Source organism: Sciurus vulgaris (genome assembly GCF_902686455.1).
Source record: "Sciurus vulgaris genome assembly, chromosome: 8".
Lineage (NCBI taxonomy): Eukaryota > Metazoa > Chordata > Mammalia > Rodentia > Sciuridae > Sciurus > Sciurus vulgaris.
Genome location: NC_136468.1, coordinates 65234474 through 65257129, shown reverse-complemented (window position 1 = coordinate 65257129; position 22656 = coordinate 65234474). Strand labels below are relative to the sequence as shown.

The 22656-nt window shown below is 37.2% G+C and overlaps 1 protein-coding gene across 5 annotated transcripts in view; it reads left to right on the top strand.

Annotated features, from left to right (window-relative positions):
• The window catches only part of CCDC146 (coiled-coil domain containing 146), a 175249-nt gene that overhangs the window by 15829 nt on the left and 136764 nt on the right, over positions 1-22656 (top strand). For 3 of the 5 annotated variants that reach the window (XM_079150224.1, XM_079150227.1, XM_079150223.1), the window contains exon 2: positions 21128-21300. In XM_079150224.1, coding sequence (XP_079006350.1) covers positions 21139-21300 — 162 coding nt within the window. In that variant the 5' untranslated portion in view covers positions 21128-21138. Of the gene's footprint in view, positions 1-21127; positions 21301-22656 lie in introns of those variants that run through there. The other 2 variants (XM_079150226.1, XM_079150225.1) reach the window with 2 other exon arrangements.

The following is a 22656-nucleotide window of genomic DNA, read 5'->3' as shown; positions in this document are numbered from 1 at the left end:
TGTAGGTGCAAGAATCCTCAAAAATATTTTAACAAATTCAATCCAAAAGTATATAAAAAGAATAATATACTGAGACCAAATAGGATTTATTCTATGTAGGCAATGTCAGTTTTACATTCAATAATCAATTAATGTAATTCATTACATCCATAAGCTAAAAACCAGAAAATTCATATGATTATATCATAGAAAAAGTAATCATTTGAGAAAATTCTACATTGATTCATGATTTAAAAATTTTTAAAAAACCTTAGTAAACAAGAACTAGAAGGGAACTTCCTCAACTTGATAGAATATCCACAAGAAAGCCTACAGCTAACATCATGCTTCAAGGTGAAAAATTAGAAACTTTTCCAACTAAAATCAAGAACAAGCTAAAAATGTCCGTTCTCACTACTCCTTTTCAGTATTGTTCTGGAAGTCCTAGATGATACAATAAAATAAGAAAGGAAATAAAAGGCATAGAGATTAAGAAGGAAGAAATAAAATTATGTTGCATATGATATGGATTGCCTATGTAGAAAATATGAAAAGAATCAGTAAAAATCCTGGAGCTAATGACCAATAATGACTGATTTTCAGGAAACAAGATTAATATACAAAAAGTTAATCATTTTGCAACAAACAAGTGGAATTTGAAATTAAAAAAAATACTATTTGTGTTAGAACCCCTCAAGATGAAATGCTTATGTATAGAAAAAACAAAATGTGTACAAGATCAATATGAGAAAACAAAATTCTGATTACAAAAGCAAAGAAAAACTAAATGAATGGAGAGATAGTCCATGAACAGGAAGATTCAGTATTGTCAAGATGTAATTTCTTCCCAAATTTATCTATAAATTCAAAGTAATGCCAATCAAAATCTCAGCAGCTTACTTTGTGGGTTTAAATAAATTCACTCTGAAGTTTAATATGGAGAAACAAAGACCCAGAGTACCCAACACAACATTAAAGGAAAAGCACAAAGTTGGACGACAGATACTACCCAAACATTAATATCTGCCTTAAAACCAGTCATTGAGATTGTGCTATTAGCAAAACAACAGAGAAGTAGATCAATAGAACAGAATAGAGCATCCAGACATAGACCCAAATAAATGTAGTCAACTGATCTTTGAAGAAGGAGCAAAGACAATAATAGTATTTTCAACAAATGTTATGCTGGGAATCAGAATGGAATAGTGCTGAAAATCCACAAGAAAGGAAAATTAAATCTAGACACAGATCTTAACATTCTTTGCAAAAGTTAACTCACAATGGATCATGCCTAAAATAAAATTCAAAACTTTAGAAAACTTCTAGAAACTGTAGGAGAAAACTTAGATGACTTTGAGTTTGATGAGGATGCGTTAGCTACAACTCTGAAGTTATGATCATAAAAGAAATAATTGATAATCTGGACCTTGTTAAAATTAAAAATGTCTGTAAAAGGCAATGTCAAGAGAATTAGAATTAAGTCCACAGACAGAGAAAATATTTGTGAGACAAAGGACTATTGTCCAAAAGATACAAAGAATTTTTAAAATTCAATAACAAAAGATTTTTTTAAATGATCAAATATCTTAAAATACACCTCACTGAAGAAGATATATACATGGCAACTAAACATATGAAAAGATGTTCAACAAAATAATTGTAAATGCATGTTAAAATCTTAAAATACTATTTACACACCCTAGAATATCTACAGTTAAAAATACACCACCATGTGTTGGCAAGGATTTAGAGTAGTAGAAACCATTGTACATTGCTGGTGGGACTTTAAAAAGGTACAATCAGTTTAGAAATCAATAAAATTAAATACACATTTACCATGTAATTCAACAATTTACTCCTTTGTAGTACCCAAGAGAAATGAAAATATATAGTCACATGAAGACTTGTATTTTAATGTTCTTAACAACTTGATTTATAATAGCCCCAAACTGGAAACAAACAAATCAACTATCAAATGGAAAATAAATTGTGGCATATGTGTACAATGGAATTGAACTCAGCAATAGAAAGAATTAAATATTGGTAATCACAACAACGTAGGTAAATCTCAAAAACCTAGGTACACTAGGTGATAGAAGTCAGTCATTATGATTCTGTTTTACTTTGGGGTGCTATAACAAAGGATCATGACTTATAAACAACAGAAATTTATTTCTCACAGTTCTGGAAGCTGGAATTCCAAGATGAGGATGCCAGCACAGTCAAGTTCAGGTGAGGACCCTCTTCCAGATTGCAGACTGCCAACTTCTCATTGTATCCTCACATGGCAAAAGAAAGCTAGATAGCTCTCTGGCCCCTTCTTTAAGGCCACCAAACCCATTCGTGAAGGCCCCACCCTATGACCTATACCTCTAAGAGGCCCCTACCTTTTACATCACATTAAAATTATATATTAACATATGAATTTTGTTAGGTACAAACATTCACTCCATCACATATTCTATTTATTTGAACTTTTAGAAAATGCAGAACTATTCGTGGTTCTCTAGTTCCTGAGATGGAGAGGAGGGACAGGAGTAGGAGGGAGTGGGATGAGGGATTGATTGTAAAGAGACACAAACTCTTTAGAACAATGGAAATATTGTGATAGTGATGGCAACATTTATAAAAATCTCATCCAATTATACACCTTAAATTGTGACTTTTAAATTCAATTCCTGATTTCCTGTTCCTCTCATGAGACCTAAGTTTGGGATCATTAGATAGCATATGATTTCAGGTTGGTTGTCTGATCAGTGGTTGGAATCTGTCCACACTGACCCCTTCTGAGGTTGTTAATCCATCTGGAACTCAGAGAAGTGTCTCCATGATGGCCTCCTCTGAGAAATCTGTACCCCTATCTGGTTCTCAAAGCTTTCCAAAGCAGTGTACTTAAATCATAACTTTAAGGGCTCTTGGATTATAGTGCTCCAACCTCAATATCCTTCCAACACCACTTTGTGACCTCTCTTGGGCCCTCTCTGCCTAAATAGCCCTCTTTACTTTGTTATATGAAAGGGTAAGAGTGGCAATGGTTCTGGAACCTAACTATTGTCCCTGAGCACAACCTGGGAAAGGAGGCACATCATCCCCTTGCTATTCTTGAATGTCTAAGTTCCACCTTTCCTTTCCCAAGACTTACCCTGGATGAACAGGGTAATTTCCTCAGAGGCCCATTCTCACTACCTCTCCCATTTCCCAGTTCAGAGATTTGTTTAATTTTTATTTTTAATTTCCTCTTCTAATGTAGAAGTAGAAAAACCATCTTGGTAAATACTCTTCTAATCCTCTAATTAATAAACTTTTGTCTTTAGAGGAAGGAGTTGAGTAAGGGATGCTACCAGGAGAGAGAAAGAATAAAATGGAGATCTGTCTAGGACCATTGAAAAACTGAGACCAGGAAATACTTATGCAACCAAAATAGGAGGCTGTAAAATTTGTACGTATGGGAAAGGAAGAGAAAGCATCTCTTATTGTCTAAGGTGGCTCTTCCCTTGACTCAAAGTTGACATGTATTCTTTTAAGGACTTAAAAAGAAGGTGTTATTCCCTTTCTCCTTCTCAAAAACTCAATGCCCTCTACAGTCTTTCTTATCCTACATTTAAATATCTTACTGTGGGATTTGAAGATCAGGACTTCCAAGTACCTAATGGAGAGCTCTGGGACAAATTTGTACTGGAGAGTGTAAGCTCAGGGGCACAGTTAGCAGCCAAATAAAATCAGACAGAAAGCAGCCGAAGCAAGCTTTATTGGAATTTGGCTCTTGGGCGAAATTCCCAGCCCCCTAGGATACAGGTCAGGGTAGGAAGCCAGAGAAAATCGCACATGGCCCTGGCTGTCCAGGATCTTTATAGGCCAGAATGGGCAGGGATCCTGCTGAGTGACAGGTGGATGTAAGGGTCAGTGAAGTTTTCCTGCCCGTTTGATTGGTGACTTTGTGACGCGCTGCCCTTTGTCTCAGTTACTCCGCTCTCCCTCCTATAGTCGCCCAAATTCCTACCTAACAGAGAACCAATCATCATTTCCAGCTTACATATTATCACTAATATGTAAAATGTTTGGTCCAGCTCCAGACTGACTTATAATTATTTGTTCCCTGTCAAAATAATATAAAGAATATTATATATGAAAGCAAAGTAAGGAGGCAGTGGTGGGAGGGAGCTAACATTTGTTGAGGACCATAAGCTGGGCTCTGCACTGGGACATCATGCGCATTGTCCCATTTAATCTTCACAACTTTTAAATCATCTTATTGTTTAGGAAATAGCCGCTCAGAGGATAAATGTCTTGCCCAAGGCCACACAGGAAGAGGAGAAATGAGAATGAAGCCTAAATCACTGAACTTCAAAATAGTCATTTCAGGCCAGGTGCATGTACCACTGCACTCCCAGCAACTTGGGAGGCTGAGGCAGGAGGATCACAAGTTCAGAGCAAGCCTCAGCAATTTAGCAAGGCCCTAAGCAACTTAGTGAGAGCCTGTCTCAAAATAAAAAATAAAAAGGGCTGGGGACGTGGCTCAATGGATAAACACTCCTGGATTCAGTCCCTGCACTGACCAAAATAATCATTTCTATTATCATGCTGCCATCCTGGTAGACTGACTTAAAGCCACTAATTCCAGTCTTAGACGAAATATAGGAGGAGGAGGTGGAAGAAGGCAGGGACCTGAAGAAGAACCTGGCTGCTGTGGCTGGGAAGCAGCGATCACTCATATTTCATTAAGTGCTCTGCTCAGGAAACACACCCATCTAGGTATAACATCCCTACAACCAGGGAATGAGGAAGAGAAAAGGGAACTGAAGGAGCAGGTTTGCAAGGTAATTTCTTAATTAGATAATTCCATCAAAATAGAAGAAAGATCAGTGGAGTAGACAAAGGGATTGAGGTGGAGGAAGGAGGAGGGGTGGGATAACGGAAGAACAGTGGAATGGATCTGACCTAATTTTCCTATGCACCTGTATAAATATACTACGGTGAATCACACCATCATGCATATCCACGAGACCCTAATTAAAAACAACCATCAAAAAATTATAATAACAGAAATCAGTAGACTATAGAGGAAAATGAACAGGGGGAGGGAGGAGGGAAGGGAAAAGGGAAGTACTAAGAACTGAATTAGAGCAAATTATATTCCATGCTTTTATAATTATGTCAAAATGAATCCTAATGTATAACTATAAAGATCCAATTTAAAAAGAAAAAAAAATCTATGAGATCTCCCATTTATCTCCTAAAGGTCCACTGCTTTTTCCTAAAAGAGATTTGTTTTCCCAGAAGTGCCCTTTTAACCTCAGGCCCTGTTAAAATAGTGTGTAAGACGTAAATCCTAGCTATCACCAGGAGTCATATTTTTTAGTGTACTCCTATGCATATGTAAATAATTAAATCCGTTTTTCTTGTTTTTAAAAAAGATATATAGACTACTATTGTAACATTGTAAGCGTACTTTTTGGTATCATTTTTAAAAATTCAAGCAAAGAGGTTGGTGGAGTTTTTCAAATGTGTATCTTCATAGCAAGCTTGAGGAGTTGCTACAGTGTTATGATTTTAATTGCACCCAAACATGTGGAATCTCTGTTTTACAGACCTGGAAGAGTGTCAGAGCTAGACCTACTTGGGCATTCCAAACCTCCTACAGGATTTGGAACTCTCAGCCTCTGCTCACTACTAAATTATGTGGAAACTCTAAAGGGAACTGATAGGGCCTTTTAGGCACTCTGAATTTCTAAAGCCTGATGAGACTTGCAGAAAGACTGCAAATTACTGCAGATATAAAACTGGTGTTTCTTGCCATGCAATATGCGAAGCCTTTGCTTTTGTTTGTAACTATAGCAACAAACTCTGTAGCCCATTGTTTTGCTCAGCTCACTCTTCCCACCTTGTAGACCGCCTAATCATCACTGCTCTACCAGAATTAGTTTATCTTTGATTGATTTACACTATCTTGGCCTGCTCTTTCCTAAAGGAGTCCCAACCCTGTACCGGTCAAGTGACAGATGTTGGATTCCAGCAGCCTGCCTGTACTCTTGCTCTTTAGCTAAGACCACAGATAGAGTCTTAAAGGTGATAGAATGTAAAAGGGCAAGGAATTTGAGCCAGGGAACATGGTTTGAATAAATACTTCCATCTATTGTTGTGTGATCTTGGGTACAACCTTCATCCTTTCTGAATTTCAATTTCCTCATCTACGAAATAGAGATAATTCTTGTGGTATATGGTTGTTGGTAGCATTACAGTGAAATAAGATGAGGAAAAGCTTTGTTTAAATTGTAAGAACTATATAAATGCTGTTAATAGGTGCACTGGGCATGAATGCCTTCATACTGACAAGGGTCACCAGGAATATGTATTAGTGATAAAATCTTGTTTCTATGACAGTTCTGCCACATGTATGGTGCTTCCTGTCGTGACCCAACAATATGTTATATCTAGTCAGAAATGACTAATATAGAGCTCATTTTGGTTATGTAGGTTTCAAAGAAAAAATGGAAGAATACATAACCTTTGCAAAGAAAATGAACTTTTCTTGGATCTGTGCTTGGGACATGGTGGGAGTGGGCACAGAGAGGTAAGAGGATAGTGCAGCGAAGAACCAGGACCTAGTACGCTCAACATGCTTCCATCCTAGGGAGGGGGTTTATCCTGTTACAGAGCCGTGGACTCTCCATAGTTGTGGACAAGTAACAGATTCCTCATTGGTTACACATACGTATCATCTAGGATTTAACTGTCTAATATATGTGAACATTTAATGGCTACATGTGCACTTGGAGCTCTTCAGAGTTTTGCTTTCATACCTGTGTGTATGTGTGTGTGTGTGTGTGTGTGTGTGTGTGTGTGTGTGTGTGTGTGTTTAAAGGTGGTCTTACCCAGATTGTTTCTTGAACATTTCAATAATGAGGCAAATTCTATTGTACATACCCACTGCAGGAGGTTTTTTTTTTTTTTTTTTTTTTCCCCTGTGCTTCAATGGTTTTTCTTTTTACAGAATTATTTTTTGATAGGATAGGATAGTTTCTTTCTTTTTCCTTTTTCTTTTTTTGAACAGAAAGAAGTTGTGTTCTTGTTTGTTGGATCTTCAAGAAAAACTTTTATCATCTATTTTTTTAACACATGTATCTACATCTTCAAAAATGTTTCAAGTCTAATTTTATTTTACTATAGTAAGAATGAGTTTTAGAATAAAGTATCTGAACATGAATAAATGCAATAAATTTATCTGTTGCATTTAGGACTGCCAAGTTGGTAGTATCCAATATTATTATTGTCTGTTAAGTGGATCTGAGGCATGCCTCACGTCAGATTAGCTGCCCAGTACTCTGAGCCTTTCATGTTATGGACCAGTGTGCTCTTAGAATGGGCCTTCGATGGAGACTTTTAATGAAATATATGTAGGAAATATACATAAGAGCACAAAAATATACTGACAGGATTAAGAGGCATTTGTTAAACAATTTTTGTGACCCTGTTCCAACATTTCTGTGTCTTTAAAAATATATTAGGAAACTGAAACAAAAAGTAAATAAATGGAAGTGTCCTAGAGTTCTCCCTTCCTCCAAGAGGTTTGGCTCTGAATTACTGTAGAAACAATCCTGCAACTAACCTTCTACAGCAGTGGGCTCCTGGGGAAAGAAGCACGAAATCCTGTTTCCAGGGCAGTTAGAAAAGCTAAATTACATTGACAAATGATCAGGTTGCACATAGACATAGGCGAGAAATAGAACATATTTTACTTTTAAATTATACCGTGCTATTTCTAAAATGAACAAAATGTGTGCTTGTCCAGGGACAAGTGATATCGAAAGACGGTGTGGTTTCTTACAACATCTTTCTTGGAGCATTGCCATCGCACCGTACAAAATTCACACTGTGTATCCTGCCCTGTTCTCTGGAACATGTGTTGTTTGCTTTTTTGCACATACTCCTTGAAACCGTCAAGAAAAATCTTTAAGAGTTCAAAATCCAAACAAAATGATGATCACCCCTGTTTAGTTTTCAAGAAGAGGAAATGGTGGTGTGTCTTACAAAACAAGCCATTGCCCGCAATGTGTATTGCTTAATTATTCTGTGTGAAGCTTCCTGCTTTGGCTTTTTTCTTAACCCCTAGATGTAGTATGAAGAATAGAGCTAGATGGAATGAAACCTCGATATGTAGCTTCCTTTCTCCTTCACTGGCCTTTTGCTTCTGTGTGGGTCAAAAGCATGTGTGTCAAAGCTTGGTTCACATCCTCTGCTTTCTGGAAGGCCACATCAGACCATGTCCTCTCTTCAGATGCCTGCAGCATAGTCTCAGCTAGGGGCTCATCCTGGAGTCTTCCAGCAGTAGTACCCCTGCAAGTGTACCCTGCATGACCACCAGCTTCTCCAGTCCAAGCCTTCATGGCACCTATTTCAGTTATAAATTTTTAAAATTTATGTCTGTGATTCTTGATTAATTTCTACCAGTCTCCAAGCTCCCTGAGGCTAGGACCCTCATCTAGTTTTGCTAACCACAGGATCTTTCTCTTATGGCACAGTGGCTGGCTCCCAGCCTCTACACTGCCTCCTTGCCTTCAGATTCACACTCTTTCCAACCCATTCCTCCTGGTGTCACCAGTATCTTAACAACACAGGTTAACTCCTCTCTGCAAAAACTGCAATGGTTCCCAAGACCTGTAGATGAAAGTCTAAATTCCAGGCTGCAAATGACTTTTTTTTTTCTACCTACCTAAGGACATTGCTTTTGTGGGGGGTATTTTACCTTACCTTGTATGACAGGCTTAGTTATTTCCCTGCCTTGATTCCTCTTTAGATTATAAGTTGTTTACATAGTTGTAGATTCTTGGTCTTCATTGATTTATGTATTCTGGACATTTAAGTCTCTAGAATTATTACACCTGACAGCTATGTAGTTCTTTCCACACCAAGAATTCAAGGCATTTTATAAACATTCTCTAGTTTATATCACTGTAGCCTGAGAATGTATTTTTTTTAATTTGTTTATTTATAGCTGTCAATCATATTGCCTGTAGCATGGTAATATTAATACAATGGATTTTATAATCCTATATTAACTAATCCTTGTATATTTTCTGTTTCACAAACAAAAAACAAACTAAACTTTGTTATCCACTCAAGTCTTTTCCTTCCTATTATTTAATTAGCTTAAGTCTTAACAGAGACTTTTATATTTGTCCCTATTATGTTTTCTTTTTTCCCACTCACTCTTAATTTTTTTTCTTTGAACCACTCTACTGAGGTATGGTTGGCATATAAAAAAGTTGTTCATAAGCCCAACTACTATGTACAACTATAAAACTCTAATTAAAAAAAAAAAAGCTATACCTAGGTATAGTCACACATGCCTGTAATCCCAGGCATGAGGCTGAGGCAGGAAGATTGTAAATTTGAGGCCAGCTTGGGACTTAGTAAGACCCAGTCTATAAATAAATAGATAAATAAAAGTGGTAGAGTACCCTGGGATCAGTCCTTAGTACCACACACACACAAAGCTGGACATGTTTCATGTGCACGTGTCAATGAGTTTGTGGATAAGAATATACCCATGAAACCATCATTATTACTAATGGCATATGATCTTCCAGAGTTCCTCCTGGCCCTTTTATTATTGTTGTAAGTATACTGTAGAGTATTGTTAACCATGGACACTATAATAAATAGTTGATTTCCAGGATGTATTTATCTTGCATAACAGTAATTTCATTCCCTTCAACCACCACCTCCCAATTTCTCCCCATCACAAGTACTCTGTTTCTGAGTTTAACTATTTTAGATTCCACATATGAGATGATACAATACTGTATTTGACTTAGCACAATACCCTCTGGTTTATGCATGATATTACAAATGGCAGAATTCCCTTGTTTTTAGAGGCTGAAAAGTATTCCATTGTGTAAACATACCACATTTTCTTTATCACTCATCTGTTAAGACACTGAGTTGATACTATACCTTGGCTACTGTGAATAGCACTGCATTGAACATGGGAGTGCTGATAAATCTTTAAAATCTTTATTTCAATTCTTTTGGAAGTATACCCAGAAGTAGTACTTCTGGATTATAAAGCTATTTCATAAAGCTGCTTCATTTTTAATTTTTTGAGGTACCTTCATGCTGATTTCCATAGTTTCTTTACAATTTTCATTCCTACCAACAGTGTACAAGAATTCCCTTTCTTTCGTATTCTCCTCAATACTATCTTTTGTTTTTATATTGTACTTAGTAGCCATCCTAACAGGTGTGAGGTGATTCTCATTGTGGTTTTCATTTCTCTGATGATTAGTGACCTTGAGCACCTGTTCTTATATCTGTTGACCGCATCTACATCTTGAAAAAGTATCTGTTCAGGCCCTTTCCCTCTTTTTCAATCACATTTTGCTTTTGTTTTTGTCTGTTTTGCTATTCAGTTTTGAAAATGCCTGGTATATTTTGGATATTAATGCCTTATTTTATTGGACATATGATTTGCAAATATATTCTCATTTCACAAGTTGCCATTTCATTTTATTGGTTATTTCCTTTGCTGTGCAGAAACTTTTTAGTTTGATGTAATCCCACTTGTTTATTTTTCTGTTGTTACTTGTGCTTTGGTGTCCTATCCAAAAACTCATTGCCAAAACCAACATCCAGGAGCTCTTCCCCTACGTTCTCTTCTGGGAGCCCTATAGTTTCAATTCTTAAGTCCTTAATCCATTTTATTGTTGCTGCTGTTCTCTGGATTTTCTAATTCTCTTAAAAATTTAATCCATTTGAGCTAATTTTTATGAATGGCAGAGGTGTAGTTTTACTCTCTGGCATGTGGATGTCCAGCTTCCTCAACACAATTTATTTATTTATTTATTTTATTTATTTATTTTTATTGTAAACAAATGGGATACATGTTGTTTCTCTGTTTCTACATGATGTAAAGGCATACCATTTGTGTAATCATAAATTTACATAGGGTAATGTTGTTTGATTCATTCTGTTTTCCTCCCCTTCCCCCCACCACTCCCACCCCTCTTTTCCCTCTATACAGTCCTTCCTAACTTCATTCTTGCCCCCCTCCCTAACCCTAACTCTAACCCTAACACTAACCCCTCCCACCCCCCATTATGTGTCATCATCATCCACTTATTAGCGATATCATTCATCCTTTGGTTTTTTAAGATTGGCTTATCTCACTTAACATGATATTCGCAGTTTCATCCATTTGCTTGCAAATGCCATAATGTTATCATTCTTTATGGCTGAATAATATTCCATTGTATATATATACCACAGTTTCTTTATCCATTTATCAATTGAAGGCCATCTAGGTTGGTTCCACAATCTGGCTATTGTGAATTGAGCAGCTATGAACATTGATGTGGCTGTATCTCTGTAGTATGCAGATTTTAAGTCCTTTGGGTATAAGCCAAGGAGTGGGATAGCTGGGTCAAATGGTGGGTCCATTCCAAGTTTTCTAAGGAATCTCCACACTGCTTTCCACAGTGGCTGCACTAATTTGCAGCCCCACCAGCAATGTATGAGTGTACCTTTCTCCCCACATCCTCGCCAACACCTGTTGTTGCTCGTATTCTTGATAATCGCCATTCTAATTGGGGTGAGATGGAATCTTAGGGTGGTTTTGATTTGCATTTCTCTTATTACTAGACATGTTGAACATTTTTCCATATGTTTGTTGATTGCTTGTAGATCTTCTTCTGTGAAGTGTCTATTCATTTCCTTAGCCCATTTGTCGATTGGATTATTTGTATTCTTGGTGTAGAGTTTTTTGAGTTCCTTATAGATTCTGGAGATTAGTGCTCTATCTGAAGTATGATTGGCAAAGGTATTTTCCCACTCTGTAGGCTCTTTCTTCGCATTGCTGATAGTTTCCTTTGCTGAGAGAAAGCTTTTTAGTTTGAATCTATCCCAGTTATTGATTCTTGGTTTTATTTCTTGTGCTATGGGAGTCCTGTTGAGGAAGTCTGGTCCTAAGCTGACATGTTGAAGATTTGGACCTACTCTTTCTTCTATAATCTGCAGGGTGTCTGGTCTGATTCTGAGGTCCTTAATCCATTTTGAGTTTAGTTTTGTGCATGGTGAGAGATATGGGTTTAGTTTCATTCTGTTGCATAGAGATTTTCAGTTTTCCCAGCACCATTTGTTGAAGAGGCTATCTTTTCTCCATTGCATATTTTTAGCACCTTTGTCTAGTATGAGAAAATTGTATTTATTTGGGTTTGTGTCCGTGTCCTCTATTCTGTACCATTGATCTACCTTTCTATTTTGGTACCAATACCATGCCGTTTTTGTTACTATTGCTTTGTAGTAGAGTTGAAGATCTGGTATTGCGATACCCGCTGCTTCGCTCTTCCTGCTAAGGATTGCTTTAGCTATTCTGGGTTTCTTATTCTTCCAGATGAATTTCATAATTGCTTGCTCTATTTCTGTAAGGTACGTCATTGGGATTTTAATTGGAATTGCATTGAATCTGTATAGCACTTTAGGTCATTTTGACAATATTAATTCTTCCTATCCAAGAACATGGGAGATCTTTCCATCTTCTAAGGTTTTCTTTAATTTCTTTCTTTAGTGTTCTGTAGTTCCCATTGTAGAGGTCTTTCACTTCTTTTGTGAGATTGATTCCCAAGTATTTTATTTTTTTCGAGGCTATTGTGAATGGGGTAGTTTCCTAATTATTCTTTCCAAAGGCTCACCACTTATGTATAAAAATGCATTAGATTTATGAGCATTGATCTTGTAACCTGCTACTTTTCTGAATTCACTTATGAGTTCTAAAAGTTTTCTGGTGGAATTTCCTGGTTCCTCTAAGTATGTAATCATATCATCCGCAAATAGGGATAGTTTGAGTTCTTCTTTTCCTATTCGTATCCCTTTAATTTCTTTGGTCTGTCTAAAGGCTCTGGCTAGAGTTTCAAGGACAATATTGAATAGAAGTGGTGAAAGAGGGCATCCCTGCCTTGTTCCAGTTTTCAGGGGGAATGCTTTCAGTTTTTCACCATTTAGAATGATATTAGCCATGGGCTTAGCATAGATGGTTCCTACTATCCCTATTTTTTCTAGTGTTTTGAGCATGAAGGGGTGCTGTATTTTATCAAATGCTTTTTCTGCATCTATTGAAATTATCATGTGATTCTCGACTTTAAGTCTATTGATATGGTGAATTACATTTATTGATTTCCTGATGTTAAACCAACCTTGCATCCCGGGGATGAAACCCACTTGATCATGGTGCACTATCTTTTTAATATGTTTTTGTATGCGATTTGCTAAAATTTTATTGAGAATTTTTGCATCGATGTTCATTAAGGATATTGGTCTGAAGTTTTCTTTCCTCGATGTGTCTCTGTCTGGTTTAGGTATCAGGGTGATATTGGCTTCGTAGAATGAGTTTGGGAGGGTTCCCTCCTCTTCTATTTTATGGAATACTTTGAGAAGTAATGGAATGAGCTCTTTAAAGGTTTTGTAGAACTTGGCTGAGAACCCATCTGGTCCTGGACTTTTCTTTGTTGGTAGGCTTTTGATGACTTCTTCTATTTCAGTACTTGAAATTGGTCTATTTAAATTGTGTATGTCTTCCTCGTTCAGTTTAGGCAATTCGTATGTCTCTAGAAACCTGTTAATGTCTTCGAAATTTTCTATTTTGTTGGAGTATAGATTTTCAAAATAGCTTCTAATTATGTTTTGTATTTCACTCGTGTCTGTTGTGATATTTCCTTGTTCATTCCGAATTTTAGTGATTTGAGTTTTCTCTCGTCTTCTCTTTGTTAGTGTGGCTAAAGATTTATCAATTTTGTTTATTTTTTCGAAGAACCAACTATTTATTTTGTCAATTTTTTGTATTGTTTCTTTTGTTTCAATTTCGTTGATTTCAGCTCTGATTTTAACTATTTCCTGTCTTCTACTACTTTGGGTGCTGGTCTGTTCTTCTTTTTCTAGGGCTTTGAGCTGTAGTGTTAGGTTGTTTATTTGTTGAGTTTTACTTCTTTATTAAATGCGCTCCATGAAATAAATTTCCCTCTTAGTACTGCTTTCATAGTGTCCCAGAGATTTTGATATGATGTTTCTTTGTTCTCATTTACCTCTAAGAATTTTTTAATTTCCTTCCTAATATCTTCTGTTATCCATTCATCATATAAGAGCATATTGTTTAATCTCCAGGTGTTGGAGTAGTTTGTTTTTTACTCTTTCATTTATTTCTAACTTCAATCCATTATGATCTGATAGAATACAAGGTAGTGTCTCTATCTTCTTGTATTTGCTAACATTAGCTTTGTGGCATAATATATGTTCTATTTTAGAGAAGGATCCATGTGCTGGTGAGAAGAAAGTGTATTCGCTCTTGGTTGGATGGTATACTCTATAAATGTCTGTTAAATCTAAATTATTGATTGTGTTATTGAGATCTATGGTTTCTTTATTCAATTTTTGTTTGGAAGATCTGTCCAGTGGTGAGAGAGGCATGGTAAAATCACCTAGTATTATTGTGATATGGTCTATTTGGTTTCTGAAATTGAGAAGGATTTGTTTGACATACATAGATGAGCCACTGTTTGGGGCATAGATGTTTATGATTGTTATATCTTGCTGATTTTGCTTCCCTTAAGCAGTATGAAATGTCCTTCTTTATCCCTTCTGACTAACTTTGGCTTGAAGTCCACATTATCTGAAATGAGGATGGATACTCCAGCTTTTTTGCTGAGTCCATGTGCATGGTATGTTTTTCCCCATCCTTTCACCTTTGGTCTATGGGTATCTTTTTCTATGAGGTGAGTCTCTTGCAGGCAACATATTGTTGGATCTTTCTTTTTAATCCAATCTGCCAGTCTATGTCTTTTGATTGATGAATTCTGGTCATTAACATTCAGGGTTATTATTGAGATATGATTTGTATTCCCGGTCATTTGGTTCATTTATTTTATATTATTTATTTATTTATTTGACACAACTTGGTTCCTCCTTTATTTGACAATTCCTTTAGGATAATTCCTCCCTTTGCTGATTTGCTTCTTTGTTTTTCATCTCTTCCTCATGGAATATTCTGCTGAGAATGTTCTGTAATTCTGGCTTTCTTTTTGTAAATTCTTTTAGCTTTTGTTTATCATGGAAGGATTTTATTTCATCGTCAAATTTGAAGGTAAGTTTTGCTGGGTATAAGATTCTTGGTTGGCATCCATTTTCTTTCAGGGCTTGAAAAATGTTGTTCTAGGCCCTTCTAGCTTTTAGGGTCTGGATTGAAAAATCTGCTCATATCTGTATTGGTTTCCCCCTGAATGTAATTCGGTTCTTTTTCTCACAGCCTTTAAAATTCTGTCTTTATTTTGTGTGTTAGGTATTTTCATTATAAAGTGCCTTGGTGTGGGTCTGTTGTAATTTTGTGTATTTGGAGTCCTATAAGCCTCTTGAACTTGATTTTCCATTTCATTCTTCAGATTTGGGAAATTTTCTGATATTATTTCATTGAATAGATTGTTCATTCCTTTGGTTTGTTTCTCTAAGCCTTCCTCAATCCCAATAATTCTTAAATTTGGCCTTTTCATGATATCCCATAATTCTTGTAGATTGTGTTCATGATTTCTTACCATCTTCTCTGTTTGTTCAACTTTGTTTTCCAGGTTAAATATTTTGTCTTCAATGTCTGAGGTTCTGTCTTCCAGGTGTTCTATCCTATTGGATATGCTTTCTAGGGAGTTCTTAATTTGGTTTATTGTTTCCTTCATTTCAAGGATTTCTGTTTGTTTTTTTTTTTCAATATCTCTAACTATTGAAATGATTTTGCTTCCTGTATTTGCTCTTTTAACTGTCGATTGGTACGATCATTCAATGCCTGCATTTGCTCTTTCATCTCATTATTCAGTGCCTGCATTTGGTCTTTCATCTCATCATTTGCTTCCCTGATCATTTTAATTATGTATATTCTGAACTCCTTTTCTGCCTTTTCTTCTGCCATGCTGTCATTGGGTTTTATTGATGTAACATCTAGATTTGTTTGGGGCATTTTCTTACCTTGTTTTCTCATATTGTTCAGGTATCAGTGGACCGCTGAGATATTACAGATTTCCTCTATTGACTTACAATGTCCCTGAAGATTTCTAGTATATTCCCTCTTAGCCTTCAGTAGGCTGAAATCTTGGAGGAAGTTGATAGTGCGGTGCTCTACAAGGAAGCTGCCTCTCTAATGATGGTGGCCTTCAGGTGGGGTATATTCCCTGTTAGTGGGCAGAGGTACCTCCACTTGTTGACCAATGGTCATCCAATGGGGAACTAGGGTGCGGGCTGAGGCAAGGCCTGTTTGGGCCTGTGCCTCTGGTTTTACTGTCCTTGTGGGAAAACCTCACCGGGCAGGGAAGACTCACCGGTGGGGGGGATCTTGCTGGTCAGTTCCCCTCATAGAGGTTCCCCTCAATCTACAACTACCGCCTGGGCTGGGCTGCCTTCCTCTGCAATGTTCCCAGGGGCCCAGACCTACCTCCAGGGCCTGGGAGCCTCACCCTTCACAGACTCCTTAGGCTGCCTCTCCTCAGAGAATGTGCCGCAGTCCTGGAACCTTCACTCCGCCCCTAAGCGTGTCTCTGTGTGGCTCTTCCACCAAGAAGCCTCCTAGGTCCTGGGACCCTGCTCTGCACCTAATCGCCTGGCTATGTGGTCCCTCCTCTGTGCAGCCACCTGGAGCCCCGTACGGTCCCTCCGAGACCCAGCGACCCACCGCACGCCTCTTCCTCCGGACAGCCGCCCGGTGTTCTGGTGCGGTCACTAGGAGTCCAAGCAACTCACTGCGTGCCTCCTCCTCCCGCCAACCGCCCGTAGCCCTGGGCATTCACTCCGAGTCCAAGTGACCCGCCCTGTTCCTCCTTGTTCTCTGGGCAGCCCCCCCGGGTATTCAGGAGCGGTCACTCTGAGTCACCCGCTGCACGCCTTCTCTGGGCAGCCCCCTGGAGCTCTGGTGTGGCTGCTCGAGACCAAGCGACACGCTGCGCTCCTCCTCCAGGCAGCCCCCTGGTGTTCAGGAGCGGTCGCTTTGAGTCCAAACAACTCACCACTCACCTCCTCCTCTGAGCAGCTGCCTGGAGCTCTAATGCAGTCACTCAAGTCCAAGCGACCCGCCGCACTCCTCCTCCTCCTCCTCCTCCTCCTCCGGGCAGGCCCCTATGTTCCGGAGCGGTTGCTCTGAGTCCAAACAGCTTTCCTCGCCGCTCCTCCTCTGGCAGCCCCTCGGAGCCCCAGTGGTGGCTCCGAGTCCAAGCGCTGTGCTGAGCGGCCTCCTCTACGACGCTCCCAGTTGTCCGAGTTCACTGCTCCAGCGGGGGGAGGGGTGTCTCGCCGGCAGCTTTACTTCACAAAGTTCCCTGCGTTCCGGGACTACCGCCCCATCCGGGATGCCTCCCCAATGGGAGAGACTCACCCGGCTGCTTTGAGTTACTCCCAAGTCTCTCAATATCTCCTCTTTTGAATCCTAAGTCCTGGAGCAACATGAAATGCAGCCCCCCTCTAGTCCGCCATCTTGGAAACCCATGACTGATTTTTATCTCAACACAATTTATTGATGAGACTCTCTCATTTTGAAATCTTGTTGCACTTCTTGAAAATTGTTTGCCTGTATATGCATGGGTTCATCTATGAGCTCTTTTTTCTGTTCCATTGGTCTATTTTTTAAATGTTTTTAATTTTTAAATGTTTAAAGTTATGCCTACGTGCATTATAGTAGCAATGGTCTAATTTTTAAATGCCAGTACCATATTATTATGATTGCTATAGCTTTGTACTGTATTTTGAAATCAGGAAGCATGATGCTTCCAGCTTTTTTCTTCTTGGACAAGATTGCTTTGGTTAGTCAGGGTCTTTTGTGATTCCATATGAATTTAAGGATTTTTTCTATTTCTAGGAAAAGTGCATTGGAATTTTGACAGGGATTACACTGAATCTTTAGATTACTTTAGGTAGTATGGATGCTTTTTTTTTTTTTTTTTGGTACCAGGGATTGAATCCAGGGGCACTCAGTCACTGAGCCACATCCCCAGACATGTTTTATATTTTATTTAGAATCAGGGAGTCACCAAGGGCCTTGCTAAATTGCTAACGCTGATTCTGAAATCATGATCCTCCTGCCTCAGTCTCCCAAGCTGCTGGGATTATGGGTATGTGCCACCTCGCCTGGCTACTGAACTATTAATTCTTGTGATTTGTGAATGTGAGAGTTCTTTCTTTTTATTTATGTCTATTTAATTTCTCTCATCACTTTTTTAAAAAATAGTTTTCAGTCTAGAGCTTTTTCATGTCTTTGGTTAAATTTATGCCCAAATATTTTATTCTAAGGGCTGAAGTTTGTCTGATGATGTCAATCAGAACCCTGTTAAAATATCTTTTAGTTGCTTCACTATGTAAAATGCTCTATCTGGTCTAAATACTTAGAATTTTCATGACAAAAGAAACTGAAAACTTCAGCAAACAGAAATTTGTCCAAATTCAATGTAGTAACCATATTTTGTTGCCCATGTAAGCTGTACCATATTTAAAAGTGCAGTGCTTTGATTGCCTCAACCTTGGTTTTCAAAGTTAATGCCATTTTAATTATAAAGATTCTAGGAACCTTTAAAATGTATTTTAAGGTAAATAGATATACTATATATCGCAACACTTTTATAATAGCAGAAAACTGGAAACAGCTGGGTCCAAATTAGTGGCAATGATGACAGCAACAGCAGAGGCAGTAGTAACAGCAGAAGTAGTAGGGGAAGCTACCACCACCAGGGTCAGAAGACAGAAGACACTTTGTATGAGGACAGTTCTGGGACCTAACATGGGAGCAGGTCCCCAGAACTTGTCCATGTGGCATTTGCACATTAAGGACAGGAACTGCTGGCACTCAGACAGACATTTTTTTAAATAAATTATTACAAAATAAAAGCAAACACATGGGGTTTGCAATAAAGCATATAAGGAAGTTATTAAGAATTCCTCAGAGTTTAAAAATCACCAGTTTGGAAAACTGCTGCAACATTACAAATCAAATATCTATGCTTAGAATAAAAATGATATTTAAATGTCATTGCATTTGACAATAAAGAACATTTTTTCATGTGAAGCTTTGTATAAACTAAGGATTAACAACAAAGGTCATTTTTTGTTTTATTTTTGTCATTGAACATACAATAAAATGCATAGTGAGTGTTTTGGAATTATATACTAACCAAAACTATGTATAGATTCTTGCATAACCTCCACAACTTACATTTTAATGTTTCATCTTAATGAATTCATTTTAATGAATATTGAATAAATTTTAAATACATTTTAAATGAAGTTCACACATGTAAATAGATGTACTATATATCACAACATGTACTTTAGAAAAATTGTTCTATGGGACTTAACAGTTCTAAATGTTATGAATTTTGAAATGTTTATCAGAAATTTATCCAAATGCTGTCACAGCCTGGAAATTCTCTAAACAATTCCAGGAACAGATGCATCTTTAAGGAAAAGTCTTTTCAAATTTAAAAATTGTCAAAAATTTTTGGTTATCTTGTATTTCCCAAGGGCCACTGACATCACTTTCAAATATGTCAACTGAAAAGGAAGTTGCAAAAAGTATAATTAGGAGGAACTAATAAATTAATTTGCAGAAAAGTGAGCCAGAAAAATCTTGTGATTAATCAAGACATCACATCATTATTATTCATTTTGTTATAAAAAATCATAACACCAAAAGTGTTTTCTGCTGATTTGTAATTTGGGTTGTTGTGTCTCACAGCACCCCTATTACATTTCATGAGTAATATTTTTAAGAGGAATATTTTACATTTTGGTAATTTTCAGATTACATTTCTCTTGCTTTTTTTCAGGGAACCCCTCATTTCCTTTTTTGCCCTGGGCCCTGCAAATTATGTAGTAGCCTGCCAATATTATTTGAGGAAGAAAAATTTTCAAAGCTGGCAATAGCAATTGTGCACAGCAGTCACACAAGAACTTCAGTTTTGCTCCTCTGCAACTTTAAGTTTTGGACTAACTAACATTCTAGTAAAGTTGAATGAATTATTATTACTTCATTGGTTTAGCATTTTATTTCTGAAAAATCAAGCAAATTGGTCATTGGAAGGGTAGCCAGTCTTGTTTGTTCCATCAGCAAATGTTTGTTGCACACATTCATGTGTGTATTTGCTAGGTTTTGAAGCTACATGGAAAAATAAACATAATTTCTGTTGTAAGTAATCCATTTAAAAAGACAATATGAAAAATAGTAAATTGTAATACAGTATTTTAAGGGTGGCCATCGAAGTGTGTACAGGTACAGATTATACTGGTATCAGAAAGTAAAGGGTGATTAACCCAATGGGATAGCTGGAAAGATTCCTGCCAACCTGTTCAAGAATGTCTAGGCTGGTATGGACTTGCATTCTTACTGGAATCCTTTTGTTTGTGCACTTAAATGGAGAACAGAGTCTGCTGCCTGACACCAGATACCCACCAGCCCTTCCACCAGTACAAATATTGTTGAATGGAATTTGCTCTCTTCCTTTCTTCCCCATACATGGCTCCTCATGAGCCTATTTCTGCCTAGCCTCAACCTTCTCATGCCCATATCTCAGCCTGGCTGTTAGTTTATATTTTTCCAAAATAAATGAAATTAATTTTTTGTTTTGTTTTAAGGGTAAATGTATTTATTTATTCATTTAATAATAGTAATTGAATGTTCAGTAAATTCAGAAACTAAGTTTCTTTCCTTGTGGAACTTATGTTCTAGTTATATATTTTATTTTCCAATCAATGTGACAATAGGCAATTTTTAAACATTAGAATTATGGGTTTGATTATAATAATAGAAGTATCTGAGGTTGGGGGTGTAGCTCAGTGGTAGAGTGTTAGCGTGTTCAAGACACTGGGCTCAATCTCTAGCACTTTAGGAGAAAAAAACATTAAAAAAGAAAAAGAATCTTTGTAACCAGAATCAGAGCAGCCTTCTATAGTAATAACATTATAGCTAGCTTTTCTGATTTACAGTTTCATTGAAGACCAGCTAATTCCATTACTCCATATAATTAAAATGTAGTTTAAAAAACAACTTGTTCCAGTTGAGTTTTGCTTTTACTATTTCTCATTAATTTTACTTAGTTAGTAAAGAAACTTATAAATAGCTGAATACGAAATGATTTTATTTCAGAGTTGTGAAAAATGGGAGATAGTACCACAGACACAGAAAAAGAAGAGGAAGAGGAAGAGAAAGATGAAAAGGATCAAAAAGACCTCCCCTATGCCATAGTGCCCACAATTAACATTCAAGATGAGCGGTTCGTGGATTTGTCTCAGACTCCAGCTTTCATTTGTCTGAATAAGGTATATTTCTCTTTGCCTATTATTTCTTTTTTTTATTGTAAAGAAATGGGGTACAACTTGTTTCTCTGTACACGAAGTAGAGGCATACCATTTGTGTAATCATACATTTACATAGGGTAATGGTGTTTGAATCATTCTGTTATTTTTTCCTTCCCCCCACCTGCCTATTATTTCTGTAGTACAATCTGAATCATCATCTACTTAAAAATTCAGATGAAGCCAAAATTCTTTTTTTTTTTTTTTTTTTTGGTGTCCCAGAGATTGAACCTAGGGTCTAAACACACGTAAGGCAAATACTCCAACACAGAGCTATTCTCCCAGCACCTCATCAAAATTCTTTATTACATATATCCTATAGATAATATGTACAGTTTGAAACTCTTTAAAACAAAATGGGCCCTCCTTTTTCATCTTAAGAGCTTGTCATACTGTTCTGGACTAATGCAATAGTATAGGATCTGATATTTTTAAAGCACAAAAAGTATTTTCGTACATGTAGTTGGTTAAGTAAATTTCATAGGTTGATACATGAAATAAAAAATATTTACTATTTATATATTAAAATTGCTTTTATAAAATGAAGATAAAAGACCTTGTCATAAATAATAAATTCATTAACCTAATTAAATATAGTTACTGAAGTAGAACACTGAAATCTGCTTCCTATCTGCAAAGAAGCAAAACAGGGATATGATAGATTACATACTTTCATTGTCTGATTTTTGAAAAGCAAAATGAAATACCCAGATGAGGAGAGTTGGGTTTAAAAAAAAAAAAAAAAAAAAAAAAGCTGAACACATAGGAAACTGTTATTTTGTCATGCTTGGGAGCTGGGATTTAAAAAGAAAAGTTTAGAGGACATTTGAATTCCTATTAACTTTAAGTATTTTGTGTTAGCTTTCTGTCACTGTGACAAAATGCCTGACATGCACAACTTAAAGGAGGAAAGATTTACTTTGGCTCAGTTTCATGGGTTTCAGTTCATGGTTGGCTGGCTCCTTTGCTATTGGGCCTGTGGTGAGGCAGAGCATCTTGGTGGGGAGGGATGGTGGAATACAGCTGCTCACCTTGTGGTGACCAGAGAGCAGAGAGAGAGAGAAAGGGCCCAGGGACAAAATACACCCTTCAAAGTCCTGCCTTCAATGACCTACTTCCTTCAACTGGGTCTACATCCTAATAGTCAATTCAGCTATGAAATCATAAATTAATTAATCCATTGATAGCATTAGCACCCTGATGATCCAGTTACTTCCTAGAAGTTCTCCCTCTGAATACTGCTGTGCTGGGGACCAGGCCTTCAATACATGAACCTTTTGGGAATAGTCCAGATCCAAACTTTAACAACATCCAAGAAAT